This window comes from Procambarus clarkii, chromosome 67 (genome assembly GCF_040958095.1).
Source record: "Procambarus clarkii isolate CNS0578487 chromosome 67, FALCON_Pclarkii_2.0, whole genome shotgun sequence".
In the NCBI taxonomy this organism is placed as follows: domain Eukaryota; kingdom Metazoa; phylum Arthropoda; class Malacostraca; order Decapoda; family Cambaridae; genus Procambarus; species Procambarus clarkii.
Window position 1 is genome coordinate 22,929,867 of NC_091216.1, and position 18,261 is coordinate 22,948,127.

The window sequence follows — 18,261 nt, forward strand, 5'->3', positions numbered from 1 at the left end:
ATACGAAACTTTATTCCGTGGGGTTGACTTACTGAAACGCGAAAATATATATTGTCGCTAAATATTTTATTGACCAATCGCAAGTCTTAACACCAGTTACGTTTCATTCCAGCCAATGACAGACTTGCTAGATATATGACGACATAAGACGTCACACATTTAGACCAATCCCTGAGCTAAATATGAATGACGTCAGAGTTTGACGACCTGGAGCCGAGGTCCGGCAGGAGTGCGTGTTTCAGGTGCGTCGCGAGCAGGTGTGGGGGAAGGTGCGCTCTTCCGTCCTAAACCTAAACATGTTTACATCCGCTTGTATTTCATAATGTACTAGCAAACGCAACTACAATCGCCGGTAACACTCTTGACATCAACGGTAAGGCAGTATAGTAACTACACTCCGAGGTGTGAGGTAGGAATTACCGTTGCTTCCTTCAGTGTTTGACGGCCCCGTTGTTTACACTCAACTGAGGAGTTATGAATGGAATACTGTTAGTTTACGTCTATGTTAGTATAGTTTACCTGGCTGAGGGTGACACTATAGTACCGGGGGATACAAGGTGGTTTGTCTAGCCTGTCAGTGATGTCACAAGTGGAGTACCACAGGGTTCTGTTCTTGCACCAGTGATGTTTATTGTCTACATAAATGATCTACCAGTTGGTATACAGAATTATATGAACATGTTTGCTGATGATGCTAAGATAATAGGAAGGATAAGAAACTTTAATGATTGTCATGCCCTTCAAGATGACCTGGACAAAATAAGTATATGGAGCACCACTTGGCAAATGGAATTTAATGTTAATAAATGCCATGTTATGGAATGTGGAATAGGAGAACACAGACTCCACACAACCTATATATTATGTGAGAAATCTTTAAAGAATTCTGATAAAGAAAGAGATCTAGGGGTGGTTCTAGATAGAAAACTATCACCTGAGGACCACATAAAGAATATTGTGCGAGGAGCCTATGCCACGCTTTCTAACTTCAGAATTGCTTTTAAATACATGGATGGCGATATACTAAAGAAATTGTTCACGACTTTTGTTAGGCCAAAGCTAGAATATGCAGCAGTTGTGTGGTGCCCATATCTTAAGAAGCACATCAACAAACTGGAAAAGGTGCAAAGACATGCTACTAAGTGGCTCCCAGAACTGAAGGGCATGAGCTACGAGGAGAGGTTAGAGGCATTAAATATGCCAAAACTAGAAGACAGAAGAAAAAGAGGCGATATGATCACTACATACAAAATAGTAACAGGAATTGATAAAATCGGTAGGGAAGATTTCCTGAGACCTGGAACGTTAAGAACAAAAGGTCATCGATTTAAACTAGCTAAACACAGATGCCGAAGAAATATAAGAAAATTCACTTTCGCAAACAGAGTGGTAGACGGTTGGAACAAGTTAGGGGAGAAGGTGGTGGAGGCCAAGACCGTCAGTAGTTTCAAAGCGTTATATGACAAAGAGTGCTGGGAAGACGGGACACCACGAGCGTAGCTCTCATCCTGTAACTACACTTAGGTAATTACAGTGATCCAATCTTTACGGCATAACTTGGTTATATTTGTTGAAAAAAAAACTTAGTTATTGAGAATTATAATAAAATTAGTATAATTATTTTTTGAACTCGATGGAAATCGAAATACAGTAGTTATTTTCGTGTGCAGTGTTCATATATATATATATATATATATATATATATATATATATATATATATATATATATATATATATATATATATATATATATATATATATATGTATTTCGTTGAAAACGACAAAGTTTTAGATTTATGATTCAGGCACGGATCTTCTCGATATTCCTTATGTTTTTCTTCACTGAAGCAGGAAGTTGGACAAATAACTCTCCAAAGTTCATTTTTACCTTTTATTTATAATATTTTTATTTACAAAGTTCTTTATCTTTTCGCCCCCACACAACGAGACGATCACCAGGGATATTTTGACGAGCAACACCGAAATAATTGATAGATACAATTATTGATGTTTAATCTTCTGTTAGGTGATGTCTAATCTTCTATTAGGTGATTAGATGTCTAATCACCTAATAGAAGATTAGACATCAGTGAAGTTACATACTACCCACTTCAAGACTATATACAAATGTGGGGACCCATAGCCTCGGAGAAGAAAATAAGGAGTATTCAGAGAAGACCTTGTGGATCCTCACTGAACACTGACATTTTCTTCTCCTACCACCCCTATTCTTTTGCTATGTGTTGTGTGTATATAGTATAATATATATTATATATATATATATATATATATATGGATTTTTTTATATAAATACACGTCATTAAACACAGCAGCATTGTGACTTTTTTCATGTGAATATTTTCCATTCTACATAAATATAAGTAGAAAATGTATATAAGTAGATCACACTAGATCGTAGATCTAGATCTACTAGATCGTAGATCTACTAGAGAAACGCCATAGATCACTTAATTTTTCTATTTGACCTGTTCGACGTTTCGTCAGCAATGTGACATTTGTTTTAGATTCAGCTTCTCGGAACAAAAGTTCCAAGTAGCGGCACGGGCTATGGTAAGCCCGTAGTGGACTTATATCCGGCACAGGAGCGAGGCTGTAACTTCTTCTTACATGATTGATTGATTGATAAAGATTAAGCCACCCAAAAGGTGGCACGGGCATGAATAGCCCGTAAGTAAAGGCCCTTTGGAACCATTACCAGTAAAATAGTTGATATTGGAGATCTGTGGATGGATGGGATCTTCATGGTCGCTCGCAGTTTATGGCCCGCATGATGTTTGGTCGTCAGGTTGCAGTTTAATGTGCAAAGCGACGCTCTATATCTGAACAGAGCAACCTCGGTAGTTTGGTACCACATCAGGATTGTTGTCCTTTTCGAGGAATTGCATTTGTCTGGGAATTTCCGGTGGAATTCTGGGGCGCGATATTTTTTTCAGTATTGTCAGATCACTGTGAGAGTTCATGGTGTGGGCGTGGACAGACATACATATGTTCTGGCTGATTATCTTGTTACATCTGTGGGCCAATTTTCGTCTGGTGTGTGCGTTGCCATTGAACTCGCTGGGCGGAATGAACAGCACATGGCAAGTACTTGTCTTCGTCGTCGGTCGCGAGGCCGTTCTCGTCGACGTCGGTGGTGGCTCTGGAGAGCCTCTTGGTGTTGCTTGTGAGAGTTTCGGATGGTCCCTTGTCGTCTTTGGATGTGATATCTTCGTTGGCAGGGGCAGTCAGTGTGGGTGGCGTCCCTGTTACCGGACTGGTTGTGGGGTTGGACACCGGGCCGACCGCAGGTGGTGGAACTGAGAGAAGATCACCTGGTACCGTCATCGTCGGAAGTCCATTTGCGGTGAGCAGCCTGTTGATGGTGTGGACGTATAGGTCCTTTTTTCTTACATGATTGATAAAGATTAAGCCACACACAAGTTGTGGCACGGGCATGAATACCCCGTAATTCTTACATGCAGAAACATGGACATTTAAAAGTATAGGTTCATCTCACTTTACGATTCACTTAACCTCCTTAATCATAGGAAGCACCGAAGGATAGGGTGAGGTAATTGATGCCAACTAGAAGCTGTAATCAGGCCTCAGTTAACTCGCCCTATCCTTCGGCGTTCCACTTAATGTTTACTAGGTAGTCCTCAACCCTTGGGATAGAATTTCCCTGGACGACTGCGGAGCTTCTAAACTATAGTCAATACTACAGTTGAGGGGTGACATGTAGTTCGCACCCTCAGCTGACATGTACTGTTAGCTTACTCAGGAAGGTGGCCAGACGTCCTGCCTGAGAGCACTCTAGCCTCCGTTATCTCAAGCGGCACGCTAATTTGTCCTTTTTGGGGTCTGTCCAAAAAAATAATAAATGGTACATAGGCTACTTCCATTAGTTTGTGGAGTAAGTTAAATTGGTTAGCATATACTGCTGCAGCGAAAATAAAAATTAATTAAATTCTTTATATATTACATACATGTCTGGTGTTTTTTATACAGTAAAAATAGTGAGTTTTAACAAAATTAATTTAAGAAAATATCACCAAATAGCATTTATCAGATTATAGAGACATTTGAATATATATAATAGGGTGTACCCTACGAGAGGGTGTGCCCTACCTTATAGGGTAGCCTATGCTTGCGCAACCCGGAAACATCTTCCTGTGCTGGCTAACGGCGAATGATAATCACAGGATGAAACGCGTTTGTGGCAACTGAGGTACAGTTATCACTTAGTCTATTCATGTCTTAACTGTACAAGACAGTCATATGGCTCACTATAGATTGATGGTCTCATGTTAGTTTGTCCATGCCCAATATCTTGTGCATGCGTACGCACAAATACAAGTACTGTAAAAGCATTAATTTCCCACGCAGCTTGTGCATAACAATAGGTGGTAGAGCCCGTTAAGGTGGGACCGAACTCAGAACCACTAGAACGGTATTCACGTATGTTACCATCAACCGTTGCCTTACTGGGGATGCATGGGGAATCTCCACGGACACGTTTGACTACGTGCATAAGACTGGACCTAGATTCACTAAGCAATGTGTGTTGGATGTAAACTGTGTAAGAAACCCTCTACACGTGATTCAGCAGTGAGCTTGCGTAGTTATTAAGGATTCTGTTCTGGCCCAAGAGCTACAGAAGCATTTAAGCAAATTACTTTAAGATAAATGAGTCCATTTAATAATATCGCCAAACAATATTTATAGGACTGTAGGCATATGCCACACCCCATGATTGTCAATTATCGTGTCTGAGGACGGCGGTGGGCCAAGACTCCCGTTCTTACAGACTTACAGCCTTCATACTACAGTATATGGATGCCTGTAGTTATGTTTTATCCATGCATAAGTGTCTTGTTGATTTACACGTATGGTAGTGCTTGTAGTTTGATATTTGCGCACCTGTGGTTATTTCGTATGTGTGTAGGGTTATATTATCACGCGTTGATGCTTCATAGGGGATTGATTGTTCCGTGTGTGTGTGTGTGTGTGTGTGTGTGTGTGTGTGTGTGTGTGTGTGTGTGTGTGTGTGTGTGTGTGTGTGTGTGTGTGTGTGTGTGTGCGCGCGCGCGCGCGCACTGTTGTGTTCATATTTGTTTTGCATGGTTGAATAGTTTTCGTGTCTGGATGCATTTTCATATACCTTGCACACAGCTGTACGGTAATTTGTGCCTTGCACCGCTGCGTGGTTTATGCGTACATGTAGTCGTGTAAGTCATCTTGTGTGTGTTTATGCCTTAATACCACACCACACAAAAGCACATTGAAAACGCCACCATTAACACACGAACGAAACACGTTTTGTCTGAGCTCTCTCTTGGTTATATATATGTGGTCATTGATGGAGATGTTACTAGCTAAAATAGTAATCGCCTCTGGTTTGTGCTGAAGAAAGTGTCATATGTTTATACAAAAATTAACTAGTGTTTATAATAGATTTCGATGAGTGATGGTGAGGCTGGCTGGCTGATTGGTGGGATTAGTACATACTGAAGCTGGACGTCTATAGCGCACCCCCAACAATAGTTCTGTACATGTAGGTGAAGCTGGTGTCTACAGCCACACCCCCAACAAGCTGACATAATGATGAGCAGCGAGTTTGTATTGGAGCTCATCAGCGTCTTCCACACAGGACCCGTAAGTGTGTCTGTCTTTTATCGCATTTCTGTTTCTTTATACACCAACACTTGTATGTTGCCACTATACCAGCGTCCGTATGCTCCTCATACACTAAAAATTGTACATTGCCCATACACAAAAAAAAAAAGTCTTTGTTGTTGTTTCTGAGCCGACACTTTAATTGGTAACACTTTGTTGTATGTTGTTGATGCACAAACAAAACGTTTGTGCATGAATATCATTTGTATGTTGATACATCACTCCTCAGTGTTAGATGCTGACACACACTACTGTATTATACCTTATCACTTCTATTTTGATGAATGTAACACGTGTGTTTGTTACTGACACAGGTGGAGCCCGGGTCCTGTGTGCAGAAGCTGGTGGGAAATGTACCTACTGGAGTCATCCTCAAGGACGTCTCCCTCGAGATTCACGGTGGAGAACTGATGGCCATCCTGGGCTCCAAGGGTGAGTGGTGACCATCGTCGACTTATCCCTTCTCCCCCACGTAAAAGTATGCGCAGTGCCATCTAAATTGTGTACTTTCCTTCTTATTTATTACCAGTAAGATTGATTTGTTTATTTATTTGATAGAATTTGTGACGAATGACCTTCATCGTAACCCCTCCATGATTGCTGATGCTGTCACGTCTGCCATTAGGTAGTGGAAAGCGTGCCCTGCTGGAGGTAATCTCTCGGCGTGCACAGGGGCCCACCCGAGGTCAGATCCTCTTGAACCATGTGCCCATGTCGCTACGCCTCTTCCAGGACTCCTGCGGCTACGTCACTCACCGGACACAGCTCCTGGAGGGACTCACAGCCAAGCAGACCCTTGAGTATGCTGCCAAGCTCTCCCTCAGCTCCAAGGTCAGTGTGACCTTAATAGTGTCAGTATTATGGTCAGTGTTGTCCTTAATAGTGTCGATATCAAGGTCAGTGTTGTCCTTAATAATGTCCGTATCAAGGTCAGTGTTGTCCTTAATAATGTCCGTATCAAGGTCAGTGTTGTCCTTAATAGTGTCAGTATCAAGGTCCATGTTGTCCTTAATAGTGCCAGTATCAAGGTCCAAGGTGTCCTTAATAGTGTCAGTATCAAGGTCCATGTTGTCCTTAATAGTGCCAGTATCAAGGTCCATGTTGTCCTTAATAGTGTCAGTATCAAGGTCCATGTTGTCCTTAATAGTGCCAGTATCAAGGTCCATGTTGTCCTTAATAGTGTCAGTATCAAGGTCCATGTTGTCCTTAATAGTGCCAGTATCAAGGTCCATGTTGTCCTTAATAGTGTCAGTATCAAGGTCCATGTTGTTCTTAATAGTGCCAGTATCAAGGTCAGTGTTGCCCTTAATAGTGTCAGTATCAAGGTCCATGTTGTTCTTAATAGTGCCAGTATCAAGGTCAGTGTTGCCCTTAATAGTGTCAGTATCAAGGTATGGCAGTGTTCTTAATAGTGCCAAAACCGAGGTCTGAATGCATTGCTCTTAATAGTAGTAGTAGTTTCGAAGTATATATAGAGGAGCCAAACGGTTGGGTTTGTGAGTATTGAATTTCAAGAATAGTTTGTGATACGAGCTAGTTAATATAAGTTACACATTTCTTGTGACGTTTGATTTTCTTGCAAGTTTTGTTATATGTAATGTAGTGTGTGATGTAGCATTGTTGCAGAGACATTATTTATTGCAATGGCTCCACAGGGAGTCTTATGCACGAAAGTCTAACTGGGATGGTTGTGTAACTATAAAGAAGATTAAAGAAGATTAATTACATGATCAATGTGGTGTGAACTAAGCCATTCAGACTAGAATGTCATAGTTGCCTGGTTTTTCCTTACATCAGTTGGGAAACAGTGGTTTTGGTGTGCATCGTGTGGCACCAAGTCAAATTTATTGACTCTCCTTCCACCCATTATTTTGCTGGCCGACTTTTCTTTTTCACCTGTTGATGATACTTTTCCTTCTTCAGATTGGGAGTTCAATGCGGAGTGGTCGAGTTCGGCAGGTGCTGGCCGATCTGGCTCTCACTCAGGTGGCCAATCGACCAGTGGAGCAGCTCACTCCTTCAGAGTACCGCAGACTCGTCATCGGCGTCCAGCTCATTAAGGATCCTTGTGAGTATAGAGCCTCACCTATCTGTGACTCATAATAATACAATGACAATAATAATTTAATAATTCATTGTGTCAGGGGACAGGAAGCCAGAGTGTATTCATACACGGTAAACTTATATCGAGCCCCCCCCCCACCATCCCCAAGGCCGCATTACTGACCCTGCCCAGGATGCAACCCCCACAACAAGGTGATTAACTCCTGAGTACCTACTCACTGCAAGGTGAATAGAGGCATTAGGTGAAAGGAAATGTGCCCAACCATTTCTGTCCAGACTGGGATTCGAACCCAGAATTCTTGTTTGTGCGTCGAGAACGAACCCGACTATACTACTTCGACCCTTGTAATAGTTGGTGCTTCAGTTGCTCTGTTGACTGAGATCTACGTTTCAAGTTTAGGTGACGCATGTGGAGCTCAATGGTAATGTAGGAATTTAGTATTGTTGTTCATGTACCAACCCGTTCTCGCAAATTTAATAAGTCAATATTGACTTATTAAATATGTGCATAGGTGACATACTTAACATAATAGATACCCTTAAAAAGATTCATAGAAAACACCGACCTTACCTAACCTTGTTAGTATCTTAAGATAAGCATCTTATTGCTTCGTAATTACAATTATTACCTAACCTATAATAGGTATAGGTTAAGTAATAATTGTAATTACGAAGCAATAAGATGCTTATCTTAAGATACTAACAAGGTTAGGTAAGGTCGGTGTTTTCTATGAATCTTTTTAAGGGTATCTATTATGTTTAGTATATCACCTATGCACGTAGTTAATAAGTCAATATTGACTTTACGAATTTGCGAGAACGGGTTGTCATGTACACACAAGTGGCCATGCTGTCATATTGTCAGAAGGGAAGGGGACTATCAGGAGAAAGTGTCAAGCCATTATGCCTATATAGCAAGGTAGTAGATTTATGGAATATATCTCAAACCTTTTACCCAATAAACTAAAGGATAATTTCTCAACCCATGTATATGTTTGTGTATTAGTGGTGCTGCTGCTGGATGAGCCAGCGTGGGGGCTTGACCCTCTCAATACCTACTTCGTCATCTCCATCCTCAGTAACCATGCCAAGAAGTATAATCGCATCATTATTATTACCATGGAGAAGCCCAGGTCAGTTCCCTCTCTGGCTTTCTCTCATTTCATACTTCTCACTTTTTCTGTATACCTAAACAAATACAGTACTGTACATCTGTTATAATAAATTTCAACTCATTGCTATCTTTCATGTCTCATATTTACATGCTATTTGCACAATATCCATCTCCATGAGCCCACTTACCTCAATTATATTGTGTAATGGTTGCTCCATGATAGGTCAGACATCCTGCCCTTCCTGGACCGTGTGACATACTTGTGTCTTGGTGATGTGGTGTACACTGGCTCTACTAGACACATGATCGATTACTTCAGGAGTATTGGCTTTCCCTGCCCGGAGCTAGAAAATCCACTTATGTATTACTGTAAGTACTGTATATTTGTATTGCAATATTGTTTTCAGATATTGGTTACAGATTGGAGTAAGTGGTGTCACCAAAATCTCATAAAGATAAGAGTGACCACATAACTATATCCTACTTGCTTTCTTTTCTTATATAGCTTGACAATCTTCAGTCAACAGCAAGCCACACCACCTCCAGGGATTCTGCAAATGTTAAAATGTTTTAAGTTTTGTGGCACTACAAGAACATAAGAAATATGGAATGTGCAGAAGGCATATTGACCTGCAGGGTTAGTTTAGTTCATTTATTATGCACCCCATAACCATCTTGTGGGTGGTAGTGGAAAGGTTTACAGAGGCACATAATGGGCCCAGGGACTGAACCCCACAACTCATTTAGCTAAGCAAGTTACAATCTTGAGTTATTTACAAAATTCACCTGCAGGGAAAAACACAATAGACACCGAAACCTTAGGAATAATCAAAAGAACTTTCTACTTCAAGAAAAAGAAAATGGTTATACAAATGTACAAGTCTTAGGTGCACCCCCCCATTTGGCCTACTGAATCCAAGTATGGAGCTCTCACGTTCAGAAGGACATATCTAGAGAAAATTCAATAAATCATCCCAGAATTAAGTCAACTCTCATACCAGGAATGGTTGAGGGCCAGAGGACTAACACCATTACAAATCAGACATGAGGGGGCTGATCTCATCGAGACCTTTAAAATACTTAATAAATTGGAAGATATTAATTAAACAACAATCTTTAAAAGGTTCAGTCTAACCCACACAAGTAATTATCAAAAGATGGCTCCAAGCTGGGAAAACAAGACTATGTAGCCTAATCCACACAAGGGGCAACCACTTCCTGTCCCCATTGAGGCAACTACAAATGGGGGCCCTTGGGTAAATGTGCTAATCCAACCGATGCTTGAAACTTTTCAAAGTGTTTGCTTTTTATAACGGTACTTGGTAACTTGTTACACAGATCTGTAACCCTATTTTAGAACCAGTACAGTATTTACCTATTTTATAAATCTAAACTTATTCAATTTTAAACCATTGTTTCATGCTTTAAATTGGGCAGATTGTAAAACTACATTTATTCCTCATGTTCAGCCCTTTCATTACTCTGTAATTTTGGACTTACCAAATGACATTTTCTTTCTGTAGTGTGTCTGTCAACAGTGGACCGCCGCTCAAGAGAGCGGTTCATTGACTCCAATAACCAGATTGCTGCCCTGGTGGAAAAGTTCAAGGTCGAGGGTGGACCTTATCGTAAATACTCAGGGCCATCTCCAGATGTTGACCATTTAGAACATAAGGTGCCTCTATCTGCATATGGCAGACCAGGAATCTTCTCCACCATGCTGGCCCTCTTGGGGTGTGTAACCTAAGGGTTTTGTTGGGTAATATAGTCATAGTTTTGAGCTAAGTAGTACTGTTGTTCTGTTGGATAATGTTGTCATGTTGAGAGGGTCCTACTAAAGTATAGTCAAATGATTCTACTTTGTAAGCTAGTCATGGGATCCTGTTAGTGAATGTCTTGCTGGACAGTGTAATCATAGGGTAGGGGATCCTGCTTGACAGTGTAATCATAGGGTAGAGGATCCTGCATGACAGTGTAATCATGGGGTAGGGGATCCCGCTTGACAGTGTAGTCAAGAGGGTTTTATTTTACAAAACATCTGCAAAAAGTAATCTGAGGATGTTGCTGGTTAGTAAAAGCCTGCTAAATAGTGCAGTCAGTGAGCCTTTATGGGGCGATTCCTCAGAGGGTCTGGCTGAATGGTATGACCAGGGAGACTAATAATAAACCAAGGAAATAATACAGCCTTCTTGACTTGGCCTTCCTCTTCTGCATCATCATTAAGTATTTCATATTCTGCAGACGAGACTACACCATGATGTTCCCCTGCAGCTACGTTGGTGTTGAGCAGCTCTTCTTCAGGATGTTCTTGCTGCCAGCATTTTTCTTTCTCCTCTGGAACTTTTACTGGCAACTTGAGGTAAGATGTTTCATCTGTGTCAGGGAGCTTTGGTTTGATCAAGCAAATAGTTTTATATATAATTGTATTAAGTTCTTGAGGTTTGAAATTGTTGTACTATACTTGTTTTGTATAGCTATACAATTCATATTGTTCTTGTAATTTATCTTGTTTTATTTGTGTATTATATGTACAGCTTGTTCTTGTTTACATTACTGAGAAGCTACCCACAAATGGGTATTTCATTACACTGAAGAAGAATCACTCTTGCATAGTTTATCTTAATTAGGCCAGTTGTCTTTGCTGTTATTGTTAGCATTAGATATTGTGAATGTACTATTGTAACATTTACCACTTAATTTATACAATCCAAAATATAGTAGTGTGTACCCTTTAGCATGAAGTATCTATCTAGAAAGCTATTATTTGTAAATTTCTGTTAATGTGTTTATGTTCACATACGTCAATTTGCATCTTCGTACAGCAGTACATTTTTTGGCAATACAGTGATGTATACTTAATACTAACGGAAACACATTAATCTTAATGTTTGCCTGAAACACTGTGTACAGTGTATGTGATTAGTGGCTATTATAAAAATATAAATACCTACTGTACAATCACTGTAATCAGATACTCTTTTAAATTTTATAAATAATATTATATTATAATACTGTGTACCATGTGCAGGCGATGAGTCACAATAATGTGGCTAATGTATGTTGACCAGACCACACACGAGAAGGTGAAGGGACGATGACGTTTAGGTCCATCCTGGACCATTCTCAAGTCGATCACTGTATACTGTAATAGTTAACAATTATTTATATGGTATTATAGTATGTGTACTTAAATTTCTTCAACTTTTATACATATATATACCGTAATTGTTTACACAATGGCGTATAAACTTGAGCCGATTAAATTATAGTTACTTGAATATACCTGACAGCCACTATCACTAGTGGTGCCATCAGCTTGTCAAAGGTCACCCCCCATTATTCTTAACAGTTTTATCCAAGCCAAATTTTAAACTTGGCTACAAATAATCATAAAAAGAAATATACAAAAATCATGTAAGTATTTACATTTAAGATTGAGAAAATCTTTTGAGCAGTGTATGGAAAGATATCTATGAGAATATCACATTATATGGTAGTCATTTTATTATGTTTATTTAGGATTTGCTTATTGTTTCACTAATATACTCTATACCATATTTGCATAAGTGAACTTCAGTTACAATATATAAAAAAATGGGTTTACATATTTTAGGCTCTATATCTTTGGGGGTAAGTATTAGTTTCATATAAGGAGAATTGCTGCACTAGTACATTTACAGTGTTTTAATATGAACAATACAGTACTATATTACTGACCTTTCTGCATTTTTCCATTCTTTTTTACCTTCCCTTACAGTTTGATACTGAAGATAGACTGACACAATCCCCTCCTATTTCAGCCTTTCCAGCGGTCATTCCAGAGTCGTGGAGGGTTGCTTTTCAATTGCTTGGCTGGGACAGCCTTCCTTGCTACAGCTGCCACATCTAAGACATGTTAGTCTTGTGTATTTTTGTTCTTCTCCAAATCAGCAGTGCTTTCCTATAAGTTAATTCTTACTTTTCTGACAACTTAAATTTTGCTTAAAGTTTTGTCAATTTGTTTATCAGGTGTAATTCAACATTGTTAGACATGAGGGACCAGGTAACAAATCATTCGGCTTACTAAACTAGTTTTTTTTTTACTAGACTCATGGATATAATTACTTTGAAATGGCAGTGAGAATACATGTAGCCCAAGTTCTTGAAATTTAAATTAAAAATACGTAATGTACAGTATGATGATATAACTGTTCATTATGACATGTAAATTTATGCCCACTATCCACCCCATCTGGGAGTAGATAAAAACGTTTATAAATGTGAATGTTTTCACGAATTTAAATTTTTATTCACTCGGCTCTTATTTTTCATTAAAGCTCTAAATTTTTTATTGCCTCTCTGTGCGCTGACACTTCAGTAACTTGCCATACCTTAGCCTCTGGTCTTTGTATGGCACAAGCATCATGCCAGGCTTTGAGTAGCCTCGTGCTCCAATAGCACAAGTACCATTTAAAATCTTATGAAAATCAAAAGGAGCCACGAGGAGGATATCGAATCATCCTCATGGTTCCTACTACTCTGACACATCACGTTAATGTGATTTCTTTGTGTATTTAAAATCCTCTTGTCCCCCCCCCCCTTCCCTTTGTAACAGGGCAGAAATTTCTATGGAAATCTTTCCTCAATCTAACAGATAACTGCTTGCTATGAGAGACAGCAACCCTTCAAATTTCTCAAGACTCCTGATAAACCTTAACCGTTAGAGGCTTGACAAGAATCATTCCGAAACATCGTAAAGACCCAACGCCTAGCTACACTTAAATACCACTAGCTGGCAGTACTATTGTCTGGTGATTTTGGCATCAGGCGGCAAGAGACTGTAGAGTCAAAATACCATTGAGAAGTTTTAGAATGTTTCTTGGAAATGTTATTATGTTGCACAGGAGTCTGCTTTGTGAATGTTGTTTCCACTATACTTGTGTCTACACACTTTTCAGTTTGATTCTCCATTCTTTGTGTGGCAATCTTTCCTGGCACCAATTGTGAGCCCCAACAGTTACTGGTGACTCTCTTCAGCTAGTCCGACTCCTTTCAAGTTGGGTCTAGAAATTATTAATAAGTATTTATGGGGACTTTGTCTCCTAACCTTAGCCTTCGAGTTGAATTTATAAGATGAACACTTGTACAAATGAACAAGGGCCGTGATGAGAGTTCGAACCTTCGTCCGGCTCTTGTGGATTTGTTCATTTGATGTATCACGCTATTGTGATTTCTGTGTAATCACTTGGGTTATTGTGTTCATGTTATAACACTTCCTGTTATTGCCCTGTTACTGTGGTTCAATATCTTTGATGGACTTTAGGCTGCATTCCTTTTAACTTAAATCTTTGAATATGTTAGATATGAAGTCACTGCACATCCTCTCAAGTGTACTCTATATATTTAAAACTCTGAACTGTAATCCCAATGCTGACCTTAAATGGTTCCTAGAAGGTTGTAACAGAACCCATGGGCACCACACCAGAAACAAATACCTATTTGATATTCAAAGAGTGCGACTTAACCAAACTAGAAATTCATTATGAAAAAATATAACTAGAAAAAATTATGAAAGCAAAGATGAGTTATATACATGCTATGTTATACACTTCCCTTATAGGGCCCTGGTTTTCTGGAGGGCCAAGAGACTGAGGGCTGTCAGGTCTTTCGATCTTATCATCAGTGCGTCACAATGGGATACTTCACAATAGCTTGCTGTCCTATTTATTTACAGTACTTTCTTTCATGTACTTGTATATATTTGTATAAGTTATCGATACAGATTAGACAGTTAATTGGTACATTCTTGCAAAGACACTAATTTCCATGAGCAAATTCCCATTCTTATTACTAGTGTCTAAAGTAGTTTATCTTGACACTGTCCCAGTGGGTGCAATATCCAAGAGTAACATTAATTCAATGTTTAACATTTAATGAACTTTGAATTTGTTATTCTTGGATATTGTGTCCACTGGGTGACAAGAAAGTATTTTATAAGCTACAGAGCGAGCCTTGATTAGAAATAAAGCATCTAGTGAAATGAAATTTTTCTTAGCTCCTGAGCATTATTAGCTCCCTGCTCCCATCCTTTATTTCCCTCCTTACCCGAGCGTTGTCTTGGCTGAGTTGGGTGTAAAGTTGAGGCTTGCTCTTTTTCCCAAACATTGCCACAGTAATACTGTATTGCCATTGATTGGTGGTCGGTGTAGCAGGGTGTTAGGTCTTCAGAATTTTCAGATTAAATATTGTCGAATCTTGAATTGTCAAGATTTGTTTGAAGTAATTTAAAGGGTTTGTCATGATGGGCAGTTACCTCTGGGTTGCTTTAGGTATGCTCGCCACAGTAATTCATTTTCCTTGAGAAGAAGGACAATACAATTTGAAAAGGTGTATCTTCTTTTGAGAAATAGTCACTAAGAGCCTAATACAATGTTTGTTTCCTACAGAGACCAGTGGCACGAGTCATAGGGTAGCTACCAAAATGCTGCTCTGAAAGGGGCATTTAATTTTAGTGATTTAATTTGTTTAATTTGCACATATAAAAAAGTAATAAAATTCAACATGTGATATCAATGTTGGCCAAGGTTCAAATTTCATCACCTTGGCATTTCACCTGTTAATTTTTTACTGCTAATGTTTATTTTCATTAGATATTTTTCATGCAGGTTCTGGATACAGTAGCCATTATTATTATTTTTTATTGGTAATTATTTTATTTGGCAGTTGCGCAGCACCGGACACGATACTATCATGAGGCACGGGAGGGGCTCTACCGAGGACCACTCTTCATTATGAGCTACAACCTTTTCACTCTTCCTGTCTCCTACATCAGTGTTATGATCGCCTCTGCTATTGTTTATTTGTAAGTGCTGGTGTAGAGGCAGTAAGGTACAGAGGGCCAAAGATAGGTTAGGGGGCAGTGCTTGAATACAGCAAAAATAGCTAAAATGTATGTGTATTTATCTATTTTTGCCTGCAAGTAATTTGCTAAATTAGGAAACTTTGGCATGTATATAGTATTGCCACTTATCCTTTATAGAGTAAATACTGTACATTTCTGATCATCGTTCACATTCTTTCTGTGCAGCGGTCTGTCTCTGGATGATACCGAGGTGTCTGGCACAGACTGGTTGGGCTGGGCAATATTTGGGTCAGTGCTATGGGCAGTGTGGGCATTTGTAGAGCAACAAACTATTGCTCTGATGATGATTGTCAAGTCCTCGTACTCAGCTGGTGCCATCTCCGTAGCTCTTACAACCTTCTACCTCCTCGTGGCCTCTGCTTCACTAAGGTTAGTATTTACCTGGTACCTAATTTATCATATTTAATCTTTACAAAACTGTTAATAAATTTGTACATGATTCAGATGGGAGGGTTTTGTAAGTGCTGAGAGTAGGGGGGGAGGAGAATTTTTTTTATAAAACTGTACTATAAAACACATTGGGATAGACTATTTTACCATAAGAAATATGTATTTCCAATTTTATTAAATTACTTTTTAATTTGCCATATTATGTAATGTGTAATACAGTATTATATTAGTATATAATTTGTAATATTTAATATCACTTAGGTCACTGGTGCATCTTCCTGACTGGTTATACTACCTGGGCCATGTGATAGTGTTGAGGTACGCCTCTGCAGTCTTGCATGAACAAGTCTTTCTTGATAAACTGCCCAACCTACCTGTCAATGCCAGTGCCGACTGCCCAGACAACAATGCTGAGTACGGCTGCCGCTACAGAAATGGCACTTACTACCTCTTGGAGCGCTATCACTTCCCCGACAATGGTCTCGATCTCGGTCGTCAAGATCTTGATCTCTGGTCCAACTTTGGTCTTTCTTTTGCCTTCTTTGGTGGAATGTTTCTGCTCAACTTAGTTCTATATTTAGTGCCACTGCCTTCCTTTATTAAGTCAAAATTCAGAGATTAATGATGTGTGCAAAACTTAAAAAAAAAAAATAATAATAATTACATCCATTATTTATTTCTTGAGCACAAGATAGGTTACACGTTTCTATCATGTATGTGTTTGCAGCATAAATTTCTAAAATAAGTTTTCTCATTACAGCACAGTATTAATATATCAAATTGTGACAAGCTCTGGTGGTATTTTCAATAACAATAGGAGGTATGTATTGCATTACAATATTGTTTGTTAAAAGAATATAAAATTCAAAACATTTAATGGAGAGTAAAATTTTATCCCCTTGATGACTTTTTATGAGGTCAGATAGTGACTTTTAGCCTTTGAATATTCTATGCTTATAAGATAATATGCACTAAGCTTTCATCTAGCTATGGGACTGTTTTAGTAGCTCACAAAATATGATACAAAACTGATGCATGATCAAAAAGGAGTCAAAATTATTCGTACTCAGGAGAATGCAGCACTAATGCTGCGGGCATACTTACCAAGCAACTGGCAAGTAAAGTTTATGAAGCCCTTCTACTGGCTTTGGGGATGTGGTAGAAGTAATGTTCTTGGTTGGGTACCTTTTTGTAGCAGAGGGCTCTCCTTCCATAAGGAAAACATTTTCCAGAGGAGCTGTAATAGTCTGAAAAGAAAAAAAAAAAAAAATACAGCAGTATAACAAAATTTCACTTCCCTGAGTCCCCTATCCATCTGGCAGCGCAACAAAGGAAGGTATAATTACTCGAGTGATCCCAGGGGTAACAGGGAGAGTCTATGTAGGTAACTAATGGAGAGCGAGTGGCAACCCCCAGACTGGTAGGAATATCAACCCACCAAAGTCCGGCTTTGCCTGCTCGCTAATTGATTCTGTCATACCTCTCTGAACCAACTGTTTTGCTGGCTCCCTAGAACTGCACCTGATGGGTATGCTCACCTTACAGTTGAAAGGGAAACTGGGATTATACATTTTTACATACAGGTTTGGTCCTGCTCCCCCTACCCCAAAAGGTGTCTGAAGGAACCCACCAACATTGCTGGGCTTGAACAGAGCACTCGAGCCCCATTGCTGTGACATGGTAGGTGCCATGTGGGGTAGCTGTAAGAAAATTTCAACATTAATAATTATTTAACTTCGCTGTCTAAACGAATACTACATTGAGGTCCATTTCCTAAGCTACTTTTGTGCCTCTAGCCTCTCCGCTTCTGTACAGAGTATGGGGTGCATAATAAATGAACTAAGCCCATCTCATACAGGTATTGACACCTCCCAAATGTTCTGCTGAATGCTAACTACTGTATAGCCAGCCAACAAAACTAATTCAAGATTGTGCATAAAATAAGGTTTTTATCATACATATTAGCTAGGTATACAGTACTGATTATTGTGGGCACCACATCATCATCTCCCCCATCACCCTAATTTTCATTCCATCATCCAACCTCACCATCATCACTAGCACCCTATCCTTCCCTTAGCCTCATTATTTAACCAAGTCTTTAGACAACATGGAA

The 18,261-nt window shown here is 39.3% G+C and overlaps 1 protein-coding gene and 1 long non-coding RNA gene across 2 annotated transcripts; one reads left to right on the forward strand and one right to left on the reverse strand.

Moving 5' to 3' along the window:
- Positions 1-216: 216 nt before the first annotated feature.
- Positions 217-17,022, forward strand: LOC123753165 (ATP-binding cassette sub-family G member 5). The gene is made up of 13 exons (XM_045735158.2): positions 217-373; positions 5,455-5,655; positions 5,991-6,108; positions 6,302-6,507; positions 7,600-7,744; positions 8,747-8,873; positions 9,078-9,223; positions 10,378-10,588; positions 11,096-11,213; positions 12,655-12,748; positions 15,557-15,695; positions 15,921-16,124; positions 16,407-17,022. The coding sequence occupies exons 2-13, from the start codon at positions 5,602-5,604 to the stop codon at positions 16,765-16,767; spliced, it is 1,923 nt and encodes a 640-aa protein (XP_045591114.1). The 5' UTR covers positions 217-373; positions 5,455-5,601; the 3' UTR covers positions 16,768-17,022.
- LOC138355452 (uncharacterized) lies at positions 2,882-15,550 on the reverse strand. Its single transcript, XR_011223934.1, has 4 exons — positions 14,939-15,550; positions 11,874-11,996; positions 9,043-9,405; positions 2,882-3,373 (listed from the first exon to the last, which is right to left on the reverse strand). It is a non-coding gene; the product is annotated as an uncharacterized lncRNA (long non-coding RNA).
- Positions 17,023-18,261: the final 1,239 nt, after the last annotated feature.